At 43.7% G+C, this 19,182-nt stretch overlaps 1 protein-coding gene across 2 annotated transcripts in view; it reads left to right on the top strand.

Moving 5' to 3' along the window:
• Window positions 1-19,182, top strand: part of DNAH9 (dynein axonemal heavy chain 9) — a 284,846-nt gene that overhangs the window by 198,321 nt on the left and 67,343 nt on the right. For both annotated transcript variants that reach the window (XM_040243337.1, XM_040243338.1), the window contains 2 exons: window positions 3,705-3,965; window positions 14,302-14,727. In XM_040243337.1, the coding sequence (XP_040099271.1) occupies window positions 3,705-3,965; window positions 14,302-14,727 (687 nt within the window). The remainder of the gene's footprint in view (window positions 1-3,704; window positions 3,966-14,301; window positions 14,728-19,182) is intronic.

Raw genomic sequence — 19,182 nt, 5'->3', positions numbered from 1 at the left:
CAGAGTCAGCATGTATGGTCGATACTCATGGGGAGAGGGTCTCATCAGTGTTGGCAGCACCTCCCCTCTTAATCTTCCTATCCAAGTGCGGGAGTGTCTAGGTGACAAGAAACCCAGAGTGGAGCCTGAATGCTTTGAATAAAGGGGAGAGGGAAGAGAAAATATTTAAGTCACTTCTTTCAATGTCCTGTTCTACTGAAGAAGAGCCATAAAATGACCCTGAGTTCTGCCTTGTCTGTAGCCTACTTCTGATGAGCTTCCCAGGTGGCTGAGTGGTAAAGAATCTGCCTGCCAGTGCAGGAGACATGGGTTCAATCCCTGGGTCAGGAAGATCCCCTGGAGGAGAAAATGGCCACCCATTCCAGTATTCTTGCCTGGGAAACCCCACAGACAGAGGAGCCTGGTGGGCTACAGTCCATGGGGTCGCAAAGAGCTGGACGCGACTGAGTGAGCAGTGACAGCCTACTTCTGACTGGCTGGCCCTTCGTGTCACTCCATGTCACGGCTTAAGAGTTATCAAGCTTCCATCCACAGCACTGCTGATTACTTACCCGGAGCCTGAGGTCATAAGGCAAATCTGCAATCCATAAAACAAACAACAGTAACAACAACAACAAAAAAACCCACTTCAATTTTCTCAAATCTCCCAAGATTTGGAAAGGAACACAAAGTTACTGGTGTGTTTGCTGACTAGAGTGATTATGTGGTTCAATCATTTTGATTTACAATTGCATCTTTGTCCTGTAGAAATTACTCTGCAGCTGAACAATGGGAGGTGGAAAGGGATTAACCTTCCAACACAAGAATACAAGACCCGTTCTAGGGAGCAGGCCTCCATCTGAAGTTAAGCAAAGTCTCCGATTTCTATGAATACACAAAATTAAAGCACATTCTTTTTTTCTTCTGCCTTCATTTTCGTTTCTTTTGATCTGCCATGAAAAGGGAATTATCAGCAACGTCTAAGCCCCCGTTTTATTTTTGCAGCATAAAGCATTTCAATCTCTTTGACATGTTCTAGGAGCTCTGAAGTAATCTTTGGTGGTTGTGTGAAATAGACTTCAGAAAAATGAGAGACAAGAGGTCATCTTGGAATGTAAAGTCTATGTGCTGTATTGCAAATACAATTGACTTTTTTTTTTTTACTTTCCAGAAATAAATAGATCTGAGTCTTCTCTTTGAACGTGAACAGGCCTTGAGTTAGGCTAGTGATTCTCAAACCTAGGTGGGCATCAGATTCACCCAGAGGATCTATTAAAACACAGATTGCAGGGTCCCACCACCAGAATTTCTAATTCAGTAGGTCCAGAGTGGACCAGAGAACTTGATTCCTTTTTTTTTTTTTCCTTATTTAAGATTTTATTTATTTATTTATTTTATTTTATTGGCTGTCCTGGGTCTTCATTACTGCATGTGGGCTTTCTCTAGTTGCAGTGAGCAGGCTTCTCATTGTGGTAGCTTCTCTCGTTGCAGAGCACAGGTTCCAGGACACATGGGCTCTGTAGTTGCGGCACACAGGTTTAGTGGCTCCACAGCACGTGGGCTCTTCCTGGACCAGGGGTGGAACCCGTGTCCCATGCTTTGACAGCTGGGTTCTTGACCACTGGACCACTGGGGAAGCCCCAAACTTTGCATTTCGCAGGTGGTGCTGATGCTGGGTACCACCTTCTGGGATCCGAGGACCACATTCTGAGAACCATCACCCCCTACTGAGCACATAGAAAGCCATTCACCTCTTCCCACCTGATGGGGAACATAGAAGGATCCCTGGAAGCCAGTATTCCCCACCACTCCAACATTGCCCCCAAATGCACATGAACACAGAGGTGGGCAGAGAATGCAGCTGGTCTGGACCATCGGAATCCATGCTGTTCTACTTCAACCTGCTCATCTACTTCTCGAAAGGATTGTGGGAATAGATGAAGTCCAACTAAATGAGGACAAGCAAAGGCTCTTTATTCAGAGCTCACTCTAGCAAGGCAGTCAGCCACCATCATTTGCGCTTTGGTAGAGACATTAACAGGTTTCCCTGGTGGCTCAGCAGTAGAGAATCTGCCTGACAATGCAGGAGACACAAGTTTGATCCCTGGGTCGGGAAGATCCCCTGGAGAAGGAAATGGCAACCCACTCCGGTATTCTTGCCTGGGAAATCCCATGGAGCCTGGCTGGCTACAGTCCATGGGGTCACAAAGAATCAGACGTGATTTAGCGACTGAGCAACAACAACAAGAGACAAAAGCAGGCAGAGGAATGGGAAAGCTAAATAGCTGGAAGAAAGGCATTCCCAGATGGAGGCTGCTAGCTGCTGGGGAGCAGAGGAGGGCAGATCAGAAGCTGGGCCTCTTGTTTAGGGGGGGGTATTTGAATTTCTCTCATTTCTGGTCCTTCATTGGGATAAAATTAAGAAAGTTGTCAGTTATTAATCAAGTCCTGGCCATTTTGAACTGATTCTTATAGAGGTTATTGCCTGTCTTCATGGACTGTTACTTAAGACAGTAGACTTGTTTCAAACCAAGGTCCAATTGCTGGCTGCTCAAAAGCCAATAAAGAGGCCAGGTTGGTGGAAAGGAAAACTTGCTTAATTTGGATGCTGGCAGCTGCGGGGGAGAGCGGATATCTGTCCAAAGGCTGACTCCCCCACCCGGTAATAGTCAATGGGCAAGAGCTTTTGTAGACTGAGGAAGAAGGCTACATGCAGAAACAGCACAGCTCTGACAGTCAACTTGAAATGGGTCATCACTGGTGTGACCAGCGTCATCTTTATTAGGTACCGTTCATCTTCAATTCCAAGGTCAATTCGTTCCCATTTCCTTGAGGCCAGTTCTCAGAATTATGGAAGCTTATGTCATGGCTACAGTCTGGTCATTATATAGTTGACTTCTTCACCTGGTAGGGGTTTCTGTATCTACATAGGATATGGCTCAGAATATTATCTGTAGCCCTTGCGAAGGAACCAAACATTCTTGACTATGTTTAATGACTACATTATTATTATTTGGTTTCCCTCAACTGTTTTCCTTTGTTTGTGCATGTTCTCACTTCTCTGATTAAATGTATTTTTTGGCTAGTTTTTCCACCGACAAAAGGCAGGCGGAGGACATCGCAGAGGCAAGGACCATAGGGTCCTGTTCCATGTCAGTCTGACTTAATGGCAGGCTGGCTTTCTCAGCTGGTTGCTGTAGATAATGGGCTGGTCTCCTGGGCAGGTTGCTGTAGGTTCTATGTCAGAGTTCTGCTTTTATGGTCCGGCCACTGTCTGTTCATATATTCCATCTTTCAGGATACCCAGTGGACACTCACTTTGTATAGTTTGCTAAATCCTTGGTGCATCCCAGATTGGCCAAATCCAATTAAAGGATAATTGTTACTTATTAAAGCCCTACTATGTGCAAAGTGTTATGTTAGGCCCGTGAGGTTTTTACAAGACACAGACACCAATGTCAGCGAGAAGCCACCTGTGTCATTTGGGCATCAAGGAGAAAGAAAGTTCACAGCCTCCATTGCTTAGAATCTTCCACCACATTTGCTGCAGAGGAGAGAGGAAGAGGGCGGCCAGTGTTCCTTTCCTTTCCCAGGTCAGGGAGCTTGGTCCCAGCTGAGAGCTCAGCTTTGCACCTTTGTATCAGGAGCTGGTGTTCTTCCCTGCCCTGAAGGGTCAGACCCCACCATGGTTCCATCCGAAAAAACCTGCCACTTCTCTGCTGCAGGTGGATGAGCTGAAAGCCAAGCTGGCCACCCAGGAAGTGGAGCTGAGGCAGAAGAATGAAGATGCCGACAAGCTGATTCAGGTGGTGGGCGTGGAGACGGACAAGGTGAGCAGAGAGAAAGCCATCGCCGATGAGGAGGAGCGGAAGGTGGCCCTCATCATGCTGGAGGTTCAGCAGAAGCAAAAGGACTGTGAAGAAGACCTGGCCAAGGCAGAGCCGGCGCTCACGGCAGCCCAGGCGGCCCTCAACACCCTCAACAAGGTAGGAGGAAGGTGTGCGTGCTTGCTCATCCCTCCAGGGAGGAGCAGCCTCTCCTCCGACCCAAAGGCAGCCCACCACGCTGGTGTTCCGAGGGACACAAGGGTACAGTCCAGAGGGCTTGGCTGGGACCAGCTGTCACTGGTTTATTCATTGAGCAAGCAGATATTTATATATGCTGAATATATGCCAGGATGCACAGGCTACCGGTGAAATCCCAGAGATGTGAGTCCCAAACTTATCAGGACAGGAGGGGCCAACTGTCCAGCCTCTTCACTTCACTGATGAGAAAGCCAGAGCCCAGAGTCACAGACCTCAATGTTAGAGCCAGACTTGAACTCATGTCTTCAAAATGCAAGCCCGGAGACCTTATGGCTATGCAGTCCATGGCCATTTTACTTCTTCTGTGCTACAGGACACATAGGCCTCTTACGGGCTTCCCTGGTGGCTAAGAATCTGCCTCTAATGCAGGAGAGCTGGGTTCAAACCTTGGGTCAAGTCTTCCCAGTTGGTGCTAGTGGTAAAGAACCCACCCCAATGCAGGACATGAAAGAGACTTCAGTTTGATCCCTGGATTGGGAAGATCTGGGCATGGCAGCCCACTCCAGTATTCTTACCTGGAGAATCCCATGGACAGAGGAGCCTGGCAGGCTATAGTCCATGGGGTAGCACAGAGTCAGACATGACTAAAGCAACTTAGCACACACATGCAGGCAGGCCTCTTAAGGCCCTATGAAAATGTTTAAGATATGAGACTAAAGTAAGATGTTGTCTCCAAAGTAAGAGAAAAAAATGTACAGAATCAAACTTGGCAAGTACTCAATTGTCGACAGCATGTAACTGTGTGTCAACTAAATTCAGCTCATACACATGACCTTTTAGTGGAACGAGCATGACTCTTGAGATGTGTTCATTGGGAGTTTTATTTTGGTTCCTTTAAAGATACTCTGTGTGTTGAGAGGTGCCTGTGGTTAGTACTTCTTCCTTTTATAGTTTTCACAATTAACTTTCTTTCCCATTTGGATGACTGTGGCTGAGGGAGAAAGATGGAAAGCAGGGCAGACAGACTCAGGTCATCAGGAGTTGGTATCACAGAGGAAAGCTGATGTTTATTTGGAAGCTCACACCATCTCTTTGCAGACCCTCCACCGGTTCCTCTTTCTGTCATTTGCCCCTTCACAGGGGCCGTTTGGTCAAAGTCTCAGACAGCCCATGCCAGGTGGGCCATGCCAGCAGCTCACCTCTGCTCCATGGGCGACACCTGTGCCTCTTTCTTCCAGATGGACTCTGAGAGTGTTGGCCACCCATGTAGGAAACGCCCCCCAAGTTCCACCGCCAGGGGACTAGCCTGCCATTCGCACCCTGTGGATTTCTGTAACTTATAACCCCAGTCTGGTGTCACTCAAGTTGCATTTAAGCTCTCTGAGTGGTCTCCTTAAAGCCCTCCTTTCTCTAGACTTGATGTGAAGGGACACGTGGCCCCCTGCCCCCCATCCTCCCTTAAAGGCTGAGTGGGTGGGACTCAGCAGCCATTCTCACCGAAGGTGTTGAAGTGTGAGTCGCTTGGTCGTGTCCAGTTCGTGTGACCCTACGGACTTTAGCCCATCAGGGTCGTCTTAGGATTTCCCAGGCAAGAATACTGGAGTAGGTTGCCATTTCCCTCTCCAGGGGATCTTCCCAGCACAGGGATGGAACTCGAGTGTCCTGCATTGCCCAGCAGACTCTTCACCACTAGTCACCAGGGAAGCCCTGGCTGCAACACGGAACTCTTAATTGCAGCCTTTGGGATCTAGGTCCCTGACCAGGAACTGAACCCAGGTCCCCTGCTTTGGGAGTGTGGAGTCTTAGCACTGGACCACCAGGAAAGTCCCTCTGAAGCTTTCCGTTATGGATTCTGTGTAGCTAATGCACACCTTGCTTTGGAAGGTAGCATCTCTTGGCTCAGGGCCTCAGTACATCTGAGACTAAACTGAGGACATTGGAAAATCCTGTGATGTATAGTTTTGTATAAATGGTATTAAATGTGAAATAGGAGCACATTTTGGTGTTTTTTATGATGTGTAGTGGGAGGTCCCTAAAAGGAAGGACCTATAAAACCCTTAAGTGGGCCTCTACCCCACATTCATAGAAAACACAAGATTTCTCCAGGAAAATTTTGGGAATTGTGGATAGGCTGGGGAGTGGAGGTGTAACCAAATTATGCCACCACTTCTCAGCCTGAAAGCTTTTCCTTCTTCTCAAAGCTCTTTTTATTTTCACTGGAGGAAAATTGCTCTACAATGTTGTATTGGTTTCTGCCATCCAACAATACGAATCACTTCTCGCCAAGAAGATGAACATCTTTCATAAGATTTTTTGACACAGAGATTATATTTTCTAAGATGAGCTGAGACCAGATTCTGGCTGGACTGTTCACTGTGTGTGACCCTAGGAATGACTTTATGTTCTCTGAGTCTCTGTTTCCTCACCTGTAAAGAGGTGGTATATATATAATACAGTCCCCATCAGGTTGTGAAGGACAGGCAAGCCTGGCGTGCTGCAGTCCATGGGGTTGCAAAGAGTCGAACATGTCTGAGCAACTGAACAGCAGCAACAGGTTGTTGTAAGGATTCAGTTAGATAATGCATGAAAAGTATTAACAGCTAACAGACGGCAGCCATTCAGTGTGTTGTAGTTGATGATGTCTTTATAACAGTGTTATCTCTTCTGTTTCCACAGGCTGGAAACAGTGAAAACCCCTGAAATACTCTTGGTTAATTTTATGGCTGATTAGTTAGGTGAACTTTGCTGATAGAAATAAACACATAGAGGTGTAACTCATGGAAGTGACGGGATCAGATTCAGAAAAAAAGCACTGGATTTGAGGCCTAGATACCTCTGCCACAAAGAAAGTGAAACTCACATTCCTAAAGGAATGACATTTTCTTAATAATTTTATTTGTTTATTTTTGTCCATGCTGGGTCTTCATTTCTTCTCAGGCTTCTCTAGAAGTGGTGGGCAGGTTTCTCACTGTGGTGGCTTCTCTTGCTGCAGAGCACAGGCTCTAAGGCAGGCAGACTCAGTAGTTGTGGTTCCTGGGCTCTAGAGCACAGGCTTAGTTGTTGGGGCTCATGGGCTTAGCTGCTCCCTGACATGTGGGATCTCCCCAGAGTAGCAATTGAACCCTTGTCTCCTTCATTGACAGGTGGATTCCTTACCGCTGAGCCACCAGCAAAGCCTATGAAAATCGTTTTTAATGAATGCCTACTATGTATGGTAGCTCAATGGTAAAGAACTCACCTGCCAATGCAGGAGATGAGGATTCTATCCCTGGGTCAGGAAGATCCCCTGGAGGAGAAAATGGCAACTTGCTCCAGTATTCTTTCCTGGACAATCCCATGGACAGAAGAGCCTGGCCAGCTGCGGTCCATGGGGTCACAAAGAGTTGGACACAACTTAGTGAATTAAGCAACAACTACTGTGTGCCAGATAACATGACAGGTACTGTCTTCAAACTAGCTGTGGAGCCTCACGCACCAGTCACTGAACTTCTTCATCCCTCACAATGGCATATAATGTTATCTTAGCTTCAAGTGTACAGCATAACGACTCAATATATACAAATCTATTGAGTGATCACCACACGAAGTCTGGTTAGCATGTATTACCATGCATAGTTGCAATTTTTCTTGTGTTTTGTCTTTTCTTCTTCTTTTAAGATTTCCTCTCTTAGCAACTTTCAAATATACAACACAGTTAGCTATACACTACATCCCCAGGACTTATTTATTTTAAACCTGGAAGTTTGTACCTTTTGAACCACCTTCATCCATTTCTCCCAGCCCCACCCCCTGCTCAAAGAAGTAGAATGGATCAGATTGTACCACACAGAACAGGGGAAATGTTTCTTCACGAACACAAGGACCCCCTTGAGTATCCTCAAATTGTTTTGCATCCACAGGACTCTGGTAATTTAAGTACTACATTCCTATTTTCTCATCATTTTCAAAGTTAACAATGAAGCTTTAGTTAATATATAAAGAACACCTGTCAATCAGAGCATAGTAGTAAGTCCCTGTACATTTTAAGTCTCTGCTTTGGCAGTTTTATTTCACTTTTATAGCTAAACTGAAGCAAATCCAGTATAACTTTTCCTGCCCTCGTTGAAGAATGGTTTTGCTTATAATTTCATGGCTTCTTTTTTTCTCCTTGCAGAGTTACTTGAAATTTTCTATTTATTTCCTATGCATTTTATCCAGTAAACTTATTTTTTATTATACAAATAACATATAATGGCATTTTTATCATTCCAATAATTCAGAGTACAGAATGTACAGGATGAGACATAAAGTCACCCTTCTCTCCACTCCACCCCCCAGTCCTCTCCTAAAACAGCACTCCTGGAAAAGCTGGAGCTAAAATTATCTCGTCCAGCAATTTTTCTATGTATTTATATCTGTGCAAATACACATATGAAATACACTAGGTCTTCCCTGGTAGTTCAGATAGTAAAAAATTCACCTGCAATACAGGAGACCCAAGTTCAATCCCGGGGTCGGGAAGATCCCCTGGAGAGGGGAACGGCAACCCTCTCAGGTATTCTTGCCTAGAGAATTCCACGGACAGAGGAACCTGGTGGGCTACAGTCCAGTGGGTCACAAAGAGTTGGGCATGACTGAGGGACAAACACCTAGGGCTCCCCTGGAGGCTCAGACTGCAAAGCAGGAGATTTGTGTTTACAGCATGATATATTTTATATGCACTGCATTATATGTTTATATGCATATAAAATATATCATATTTTAAATACTAATAGATAATGACAACTTACTCTTCCTCATGAAACAAGACTGTGCCACACCAATACATACACTGAAACCATATTTATTTAATGCTTTGTAGTATTCCAGGCTATAACGTACTCTATTTCTTTTAGCTATTTACTCTTGAGTGTCTAATTAGTTTCTTTTCCTCTAATACAAATATTCTTGTGCATACATCTCTACTCCATATGTTCAAATATTTCTCTGGGCCAAATAAGAAATACACTTGTTTGAGAGAACAACATGGCAAGTTGTATCGTACCTCCTCCACCCCTCAAAATACCCACGTCCTAACCTCTAGAACCTGTGGATTTTACTTCATATGGTGACTCTGTGGGCGTGATTAAATCAAGGATCTTGCAGTGGGGAGATGCTGGATTATCCAGTGAAAGTGAGAGTGTTAGTCGCTCAGTCATGTCCAACTCTTTTTGACCCCATGGACTGTAGCCCACCAGGCTCTTCTGTCCGTACAATTCTAGAGGCAAGAAAACTGGAGCGGGTTTCCCCTTTCTCCAGGGGATCTTCCCCATTCAGGGATCAAACCTGGGTCCCTTTCTCCAGGGGATCTTCCCCATTCAGGGATCAAACCCGGGTCTCCTGCATTGCAGGCAGATTCTTAACCATCTGAGCCACCAGGGAAGCCCCAGCTGGGTCCTAAATGTCATCACAAGGATCGAAAGAAGAGGGAGACAGGAAGATCGGAAGAAGAAGGTGGTATGATGGTGAGAGCGGAGGGAGTAGACAGAGCTGATTTGATGTGGAACCTTGAGCCAAAGAGTGAGGCTGACTCTAGAAACTGGGAACAGAAAGGATCAGACTCTCTAATCCAGCCTCCAGAAAGAACCAGCCTCTCCAACATCTTCGGCTTAGGAATCCTGACCTCCAGAATAGGAAGATTATACATTCACGTTGAGTCACTGTGTTTGTGGTAATTTCTTATAGAAGCAATGTGTGTGCTCAGTTGCTTTAGTCCAGTCTGACTCTTTGCAACCCCAGGGACTGCAGCCCGCCAGTCTCCTCTGTCCATGGGAGTCTCTAGGCAAGAATACTGGAGTGGGTTACCATGCCTTCTTCCAGAGGATCTTCTTAACCCAGAGATTGAGCCCCTGTCTCTTATGTCTCTTGGATTAGCAGGTGGGTTCTTTGCCACTAGCACCACCTGGGAAGACCCACAGAAGCAATAGGAAACTCTAACAATAATTCTCTTTTTTATTTAAATAATGCTCAATTTCTATCCAAAATAGCTACTCTTGTTTGTAGTTGTAAGCACTGCTTTCCCCCACATCCTTGCCAGTCTTAAGTATTTTCAATCATTCTAAATTTTCTCATTAAGAACACAATAATTTTTTCATTTAAAAATTTGTGAATGGTTTGATTCTAATACTTAGATTACCTCCTTCATTATTTGCTCAGATTCTTTGTCCATTTTCTGATGAGATAATTTCCCTTTTCTTTATTGATTTGTAGGGTTTCTAAGATAAATTTTTACTATATGTCTTGTTATATATGTTGTAAATATGTTCTTCCTGTCATTTGACTTGTAACTTAATATTAACAAGTTATGTAAAAGATATATTTCATAATTAAATGATTTTGAGAATTCTAGGGCTACAGAGTTTAACAGACTTCCTTCCTACAGGACTTTTTAAGACCTTTATTATATGATAAGCTTGATCCTAAAAGTGATAGAGATAGCACAAGAAAATAAAACCTCAAATTATACAAATTTATGAGTAGTGATTTAAGATATCCATATAAAATGCTGGTAAATCAAGCCTAGCAATTTATTCAAACAGTATGCTGCCAACCGAAGTTTTGCCTATGTAAGGCTACTCCTGTAAATATACCCAACCATCGATCAAAGAAGAATAGCTTTGAGGGACTTCCCTTGTGGTCCAGTGGTTAAGACTTCACTTTACAATGCAGGAAGTGTGAGTTGGATCCCTGGTCTGGGAGCTAAGATCCCAAATGCCTAGAGGCCAAAAAATCAAAACATAAAACAGAAGCAATATTGTAACAAATTCAGTAAAGACTTTAAAAATGGTCCACATTGAAAAAAAAATCTTTAAAAAAAGGCAAAAAATTCTGTAGTTAGAGAAATGTCAAAAATGATACCTAATGCAATTCAACATCCATTCCTACTAAAACTCTCAGTATAGTAGGAACAAAAGGATATTTGGATAATTTGCTAACACATAGCAATCAATCCCAGTCCAAGAATGAAACATCCCGTCTAATGGTCGAGCATTAACAGAATTCCCATTAGCAAAGAAAAAGCACAATAATGACCCCCTTTGCTTCTATTATAAAACAATTGCCCTAAAGTTTCTAGCCAGTGCAATGATAAATGAAAAATGGTAATCGTGCGAATGTTGTAAAGTAGGAGACAAATGTGTTATTATTCATAGATGTCATAAAAATATAATAAAACAAATAAAAGGGGAGGGTTAAGGGTGCATTACAAATTTAATAGCTTTTCTAATATCAGCAGTAGCCAGTTAGAAAATATAATATTTTCAAGATAGCAACCAAAACTCTCAGTATAAGTAAACATAAATAAATTTATTGAAACTATGTGAAGAAAACTGCACATCTTTGTTGAATAGTGTAAAATAAGATGTGAATAGGGAAATAGATGTACCAAGTTTGTGTAAGGAAAGATTTAATATTTTAAGGATGTCACTATTCCTCAAATACTTTATACATTAAATCCAAGTCTAATTTGACTCTGATTTGGAGCTTACTTATTTCTAATTTCATTAAAAGTTCATATCATTTAAGCAGCTATTAAAAATTTAATAACCTAAATACTTAACAATATGGAGTTGGCTAAATTATGGCTCATCTAAATGAGAGAAACGGAGAAGGCAATGGCACCCGACTGAGCGACTTCACTTTCACTTTTCACTTTTATGCATTGGAGAAGGAAATGGCAAACCACTCCAGTGTTCTTGTCGAGTCCGACTCTGTGCGACCCCATAGACCGCAGCCCACCAGGCGCCCCCATCCCTGGGATTCTCCAGGCAAGAACACTGGAGTGGGTTGCCATTTCCTTCTCCAATTCATGAAAGTGAAAAGTGAAAGTGAAGTCTCTCAGTCGTGTCTGACTCTTAGCAACCCCATGGACTGCAGCCCACCATGCTCCTCCACCCATGGGATTTTCCAGGCAAGAGTACTGGAGTGGGGTGCCACTGCCTTCTCCATTCTTTTACTAGAAGGACTAAATAATGTAATCTTGTAAGCCAGTGAACAATAAGAAAGAAACTGTAAAAGAACTAGAAAAGTTACTATAAGGTCACATCATCTTAATATACATGAAAGACCCTTCTTACCATAAAAACGAAGGATGATAGCATGATGTCATCTGGAAAAGGATTATTCAATTTGGCTGTAGGAAAACTAAATTTCTATCTGTCACTGAATATCTTAAACAAAATTTTTAAATTAAAAAAAAAGAGTATTCTCACATGTGTGTGTGTGTGTGTGTGTGTGTGAAGAGCTCTTATAAATCGTGCTGGAACTGGCATTTGTGCCTGCCCTCTCCTCACTCATTTACTCTCTGCCCTTCCCCCTCCTGAAACATCAGGTTCTCTAAGTGGTCTTCCCAGAACCTCCTCCCTGGCCAAAGTGATACCATCACTCTTCAAGAATCTGCTAGCCTACTAGCCCTGCTTTTTGCTTTTTTTCAGAGCACGTCTCACTCTGTAATATACCAAAGATTGACCCTTTTGTGTCCATCCCCACCACCTGCATGAGCAAAAGGACTGACTTTTTTGTTTACCACTGCATCCCCCCCTTTGCCAAATGAACGACTGTGCAGATACGTTTATTCACTCAGCGGAGAATCCCTGACTGCCCTCCATGCCAGACACTGTTCTAGGTGCCCGTGACACTTCCATGAACAAAGATTCTGCCTCTATGAAGATTCTGTTTTGCACTGGGCAAGGGTGAGAGACAATGAGCATCATGAAAAAGCACTGTATACAATGTGTGTGTGTGTGTGTGTATACACATATGTATATATTTATATTTAGATATTCAAAAAACTAAGATCATGGCATCCAGCCTCCCATCACTTCATGGCAAATAGATGGGGGAAAAATGGAAACAGTGACAGACTTTATTTTCTTGGGCTCCAAAATCACTGTGGGTGGCGACCACAGCCATGAAATCAAAAGACACTTGCTCCTGTCCTCTGCCACAAGAGAAGCTACCACAATGAGAGGCCTGTACACCACAACTAGAGAAAAACCCTTGTAGCAACAAAGGCCCAGCATATCCCCACTGCCCCCCCAAAAATATATACATAAATTTTTAAAAAAATTAGAAGGAATTACATTGAAATATTAACAATGATATATCTAGGTTATAGAATTAAATTTCATCTGTATCCATTTTTATCTTTTCTTAATTCAGTACATTGAACATACATGCTCAACTTAAATTATATTAAAATTGTGGGGGTTTCGTTTCTGATTGTATTTTCCCTCTTTGTTCTCTTTGGCTCAGGGGAGGCCACAGGACTGGGTATTCAAGTACACCTGCCACACCTATGCTCTCCTTCATTCCTGTCCATTGTAGACAAGACTGTTATGACTCAAAGTGCAAACCGTGGCAAGAATAAACGGAGCATCTTCCTAGCTGCTTCCATTCGGTCCTAGAAATAATCCCCCTCCTGTTTTGATTTCCAGGCCTGAGAACACCCCCAAATTAATCTGGCACAAGGATCTAACCTTTGAAATTAAGATTTTCCCCTGTTCACAAAATCAGCCTTGAAATCAAGTGCTTTTGAGATTACACGTTCCTCACTGTCGGTCACAACAAACCTTAAATCAACTTTATATGCATTTCTGACCAAATTTCACTTGCAGGTGGACTGCCCCCAACCTACAGATGAAAATGCTAAGGCCTGAGAAGTTCAAGTGGCTTTTCAGGGTCAAGCCTTTCAGCCATATCTTTCTAGGGCAAGTGAAACTTGTAGCAAAGCTCCAACCCCTGTCTAGGCAGAGGCAGTAACAGCACACGCTGTACCTGGCTTTCTGTCTGCATTATTTCTTGGCAGAAACAACCACTTTGCTATCAGGATGGTCAGCTGTAGTTAGAACAAGCTCATGGAACAAAGCAGTTTAATTAAAGAAAAAATATATATAGTTGGGTTACACTGCCACTCTCTTCAATCCAAGATGGAAATTAATTTATAATAACCTTATCTTTTATTCATGGCACGCTGCCTGTTTCAGAGCATGTTGACATCCTTATACGTTTCAGTTAAATATGAAATAAGTGTGTGTTTCTGATGGCCTGCAGGTCAAAGTGCTGAGAGAACCTCGCTGAGTCTCGACTAGCCATTCGGAGCAGTTTGGAACCACTGGGGAATTCTCGGTTCCCTTCTGATGAATCATGATATTTAAAATTCCGAGGACACCTAAAGGCTTCGAAATGGCTCTCTCAGATCGCTCCGAGCCAGCCTCCATGAGGGATCGACAACAAAGAGAACCCACGGGTTTTCCTCTAACAATGTGCATCTCTCTTGCAGACCAATCTGACCGAGCTGAAGTCCTTCGGTTCCCCGCCACCGGCGGTGAGCAATGTCAGCGCAGCAGTGATGGTGCTCATAGCCCCCAGGGGCAAGGTGCCCAAGGACCGCAGCTGGAAGGCCGCCAAGGTCACCATGGCCAAGGTGGACGGTTTCCTGGACTCCCTCATCCACTTTGACAAGGAGAACATTCATGAGAACTGCCTCAAGGCCATCAGGCCATATCTGCAGGACCCCGAGTTCAATCCGGAGTTTGTGGCCACCAAGTCCTATGCGGCCGCAGGCCTCTGCTCTTGGGTCATAAACATCGTGAAGTTTCACGAGGTGTTCTGTGACGTGGAACCCAAGCGCCAAGCGCTGAGCAAGGCCACCTCGGACCTCGCTGCTGCCCAGGAGAAGCTGGCGGCCGTTAAAGCCAAGATTGCTGTAAGTGACCCCCACCTGAGGCAAACAGCCCTCTCCCCCAGGCCCCAGCACCTCGGACCTGACTTTTAAAGAAAACCAAATTGTTATGTAAAATCTAATTTTTCAATAGAGGAAACTTTTAAATTTTCTTTCTCTCTCTTTATTTTTATTTTACTTTATAATTCTGTATTGGTTTTGCCATACATTGACATGAATCCACCACGGGTATATCAAATACCGTGTAGTCCAAACAAGATAGATCCACCGGGCCATGGGTTTAAACTTTGGTCCTAAAAGGTTTTTTCCATTTCCTCCAAGGAAAGAAAAGATGACAGAGGGATACATATAATAAATGAACGGTATTATCCATGGAACCAGCTGCTATCTTATTAGCCACAAGTGAATCTAATATTTTTGCACATCTGATGGTTAAGAACAAAAGGTCAAAAAAAGGAGATTCTTTAACTTATTTTATTGAAGTATAGTTGATTTACAATGTTGTGTTATTTTCTGCTGTATAGCAAAGAGATTCAATTACACACACACACACACACACACACATATATATTCTTTTCCATTATGGTTTGTCACAGGATATTGACTATAGTTCTCTGTGCTGTACAGTAGGACCTTATTGTTTATCCATCCTATAGATAGTAGTTTGCATCTGCTAATCCCAAAACTCCCAATCCATCCTTCCCCCCAACTCTTCCCCCTTGGCAACCACAAGTCTGTTCTCTTGTTTGTGAGTTTGTAGATAAGTTCAAAAATGGGAGATCCTTTTTCCTCTTTGAGACAGTTTTTCACCACCTTTCCCCACCTTGTGCATCAGGATCTTCCATGCTGGCCACTGTCCGCCCCCTCACTCTCATTGCTGTGGACATGTGGGTCTGTGGGATGTGTTAAGCCACCTGCGCTGCCTTATAGAAGTCTGTAAGAGCACCTAGCATGTTGTGGTTTGGGGTGGGGGTGGTTCCTTGGCCATAAATATATAATTATTAGCCTCTTATTGATATTTTTGTTGTATGTCCCTCACCCAGAATTGGGGGACGGAGATGACCTTGGATTCACCGCTATTTAATAGAGATTCCCCTTGAACTTCACCTTTGCCATTAAAATGACATGTGTTCACGTTCAGTCATGTCTAACTCTTTAAGACCCCATGGACTGTAGCCCGCTAGGCTCCTCTGTCCATGGGATGCTCCAGGCAAGAATACTGGAGTAGGTTGCCATTTCCTCCTCCAGGGGATCTTCCCGAGCTAGGAATTGAACCTGCATCTCCTGCATCGGCAGGCAGATTCTTTAACACTGTGCCACCTGGAAAGCCGTTACAATGGGTATCGCCAACATGAGAGGTGGAAATCAGAATCCTGCAGAATCTCACGGCAGCTAAAACCTCATCGGCAGACCTCCCAATCCACGCTGTGCTGTTCACCAATGGAGGACATATAGAAAGGGCTTTCAAGTGCCCAAACTTCAGCTTCCTGACATAAAATGGACACAGTAATAGCCCCCACTTTGTGAGTTTGCCGTGAGGATCAAAGGAGAGAAGCAGGTAGAACAGAAGCCCAGAGCCCAGCCCACAGGAATACAGGGAGCTGTCGCCACCACCAGGGTTCCTGTGACCTGCTTCTCCACTGGCTGCTGGTGTCATCATGTCTGTGTCCAAGCCCTGGTCACCACCACGGTCAAGCTCAAGCCGAAACTTTCCCTGGATCTTGTTTCTATGTGTGCATTCTAGGCAGATAAGATTCTTACTGCACATTTCTCGTGATGATAAAAAGAGTTTTACAAATTATGAAAAGCAAGATGGCAGACATGCTTCATGCTTCAAGTTTCACAGGTTTATTGATCCGTAGATTAAATTCCTGAGCTAAAGACCTCAGTTCAAAGATCCTTGCAACCAGACTCTCTATAAAAAAGAGATGCTTTGGCAAAGCAAAGAATCTCCCAGTATGTTTGCTTTATAAAACCTGGATATTCACGGGCCAGATTACTGATAATCAGCCTCACAACAGCCCTCTTGAAAGAACACCAAGAGCAAAACACTCTACCACCCTGTTGACTGCTTCTGGGGGGAAAAAGACCTTCTGATCATTTTCATATTCTTCAGTCTCTCTCAGAAAAGTGTTACAGGAACTACATTTTCAAAGCTCTCTCTCTCTTGCTCAAGTTATTTTAACGAAAGGAACATTTGGTGCGAAGGGAATGTTTTCAAAATGTTTATACCTTTTCATTTAGCCAACACGCACATGATGGGCTCATTCAACCTGTGAAAGCAATCAGAATATTTTTAAAATACTTGGCTACCTTAGGAAGGCACTTCTCTTCTGCCAAAATATTTTTTGAAATTAAAAATAAAAAGATGCCTTCTCACTTTGAACAACCTCCTCTCCATCCGTTGCTCATCCACATGCCTATCAACATAGGCATGACACTCACCTACTAATAACAGGAGGGTGGACTGATACCCATTGCGCATATGGATGCCCACCCAGGCAGGAAAGTGCCTCCCTTTGTGTCACTGAGGCCACAGCCAGCCTTCTCCAGTTGCATCCCCCCTTCATCCCATCCAAGAAGAGGATGCCTGTTTTTAGGATTTTAGCATAATTCCAAGTAAAGAATTTTTTTTATCAGAGTATGGTTTCTTTATAATGTTGTATTCATTTCTGCTGTACCAAAAATTTTATATTCATGATGCATAAAGCAAAAAAAAAAAAGGCATCTTTCAGAACACATTCTACAAGGTAATTTCAATTTGATTATATATATAATTAAAATCCCTGGAAGAGGAAATTGCAACCCACTCCAGTATTCTTGCCTGGAGAATCCCATGGACAGGGGAGCCTGGCAGGCTACAGTCCATGCGGTTGCAAAGAGTCAGACACAAATTAGCAACTACACAGATAATTAAAATACACACCAATATGAATAGTGGTGGTTATCTCCAAGTAGTAGATTGTGGATGTTTTTTGTTTATCTGTATTTTCTTTTCTTCTGTCACAAACACATATGAACTTGTCAGCTTAAAAAAATAATAGCAGTAAAAACAAGGAAGTCATCTACTCACTCATTAAGTAAAATAACAGAGAGCAGAGAAGAGCTTCGAGTGAGTAATGACAGTCTTCTGACCTTTTCATTCTTTTGTCTATTTCTACTGATTGTTGAGCCATAAAGAAAGCTGACGCTTACTCCTTGGAAGAAAGTTATGACCAACCTAGATAGCATATTCAAAAGCAGAGACATTACTTTGCTGACTAAGGTCCGTCTAGTCAAGGCTATGGTTTTTCCAGTAGTCGTGTATGGATGTGAGAGTTGGACTGTGAAGAAGGCTGAGCACCGAAGAATTGATGCTTTTGAACTGTGGTGTTGGAGAAGACTCTTGTTGGAGACTCTTGAGAGTCCCTTGGACTGCAAGGAGATCCAACCAGTCCATTCTGAAGGAGATCAACCTTGGAATTTCTTTGGAAGGAATGATACTAAAGCTGAAGCTCCAGTACTTTGGCCACCTCATGCGAAGAGTTGACTCATTGGAAAAGACTTTGATGCTGGGAGGGATTGGGGGCAAGAGGAGAAGGGGATGACAGAGGATGAGATGGCTGGACGGCATCACTGACTCGATGGACGTGAGTCTGAGTGAACTCCGGGAGTTGGTGATGGACAGGGAGGCCTGGCGTGCTGCGATTCATGGGGTCGCAAAGAGTCGGACACGACTGAGCAACTGAACTGACTGAACTGAAAGAAAGCTGAGTGCCAAAGAATTGATGCTTTTGAACTGTGGTGTTGGAGAAGACTCTCAAGAGTTCCTTGGACTGCAAGGAGATCAGACCAGTCCATCCTAAAGTAAATCAATTCTAAATATTCACTGGAAGGACAGATGCTGACGCTGAAGCTCCAGTATTTTGGCCACCTGATGCTCATTGGAAGAACTGACTCGTTGGGAAAGACCTGATGCTGGGAAAGACTGAAGGCAGGAGGAGAAGGGGATGACAGAGGATGAGATGGTTGGATGGCATCACTGCCTCAATGGACATGAGTTTGAGTAAGCTTCAGGAGATAGTGGAGGACAGGGAAGCCTGGAGTGCTGCAGTCTATGGTGTTACAAAGAGTTGGACATGACTGAGCGACTGAACTGAACTGAGCTGAGCTGAGCTGAACTGATTGTTGACACCACTCGGAGCTTGCAACCCAATGGCTTAAATGTGTTTTATCTGTCCTGCACATATTGCTTGGAAATGATTTAACTGGTGGCCAGTATTTAAAACAAAATATCTGATTTCTGGCCAGTCTTAGAACAATCACAAGATTCCTGAATATCACTGACTGACTCTGGCCTTAAGCAGTGGCTTCCCACTCGAGCAGGCAGTTTTGCTGCATTTTGTCACAGTCCCCACCGGCCCCCCCTTTTTTTTTTAACATTAGACTCATCTGGCTAGTTTACATCGTCTTCCTGTTCTGCGCATCTGAATTTCTGAG

Source organism: Oryx dammah, unplaced genomic scaffold (genome assembly GCF_014754425.2).
Source record: "Oryx dammah isolate SB20612 unplaced genomic scaffold, SCBI_Odam_1.1 HiC_scaffold_8, whole genome shotgun sequence".
Taxonomy (NCBI): Eukaryota; Metazoa; Chordata; class Mammalia; order Artiodactyla; family Bovidae; genus Oryx; species Oryx dammah.
The sequence above is the reverse complement of the archived record's forward strand: the minus strand, read 5'-3'. Positions and strand labels throughout refer to the sequence as shown.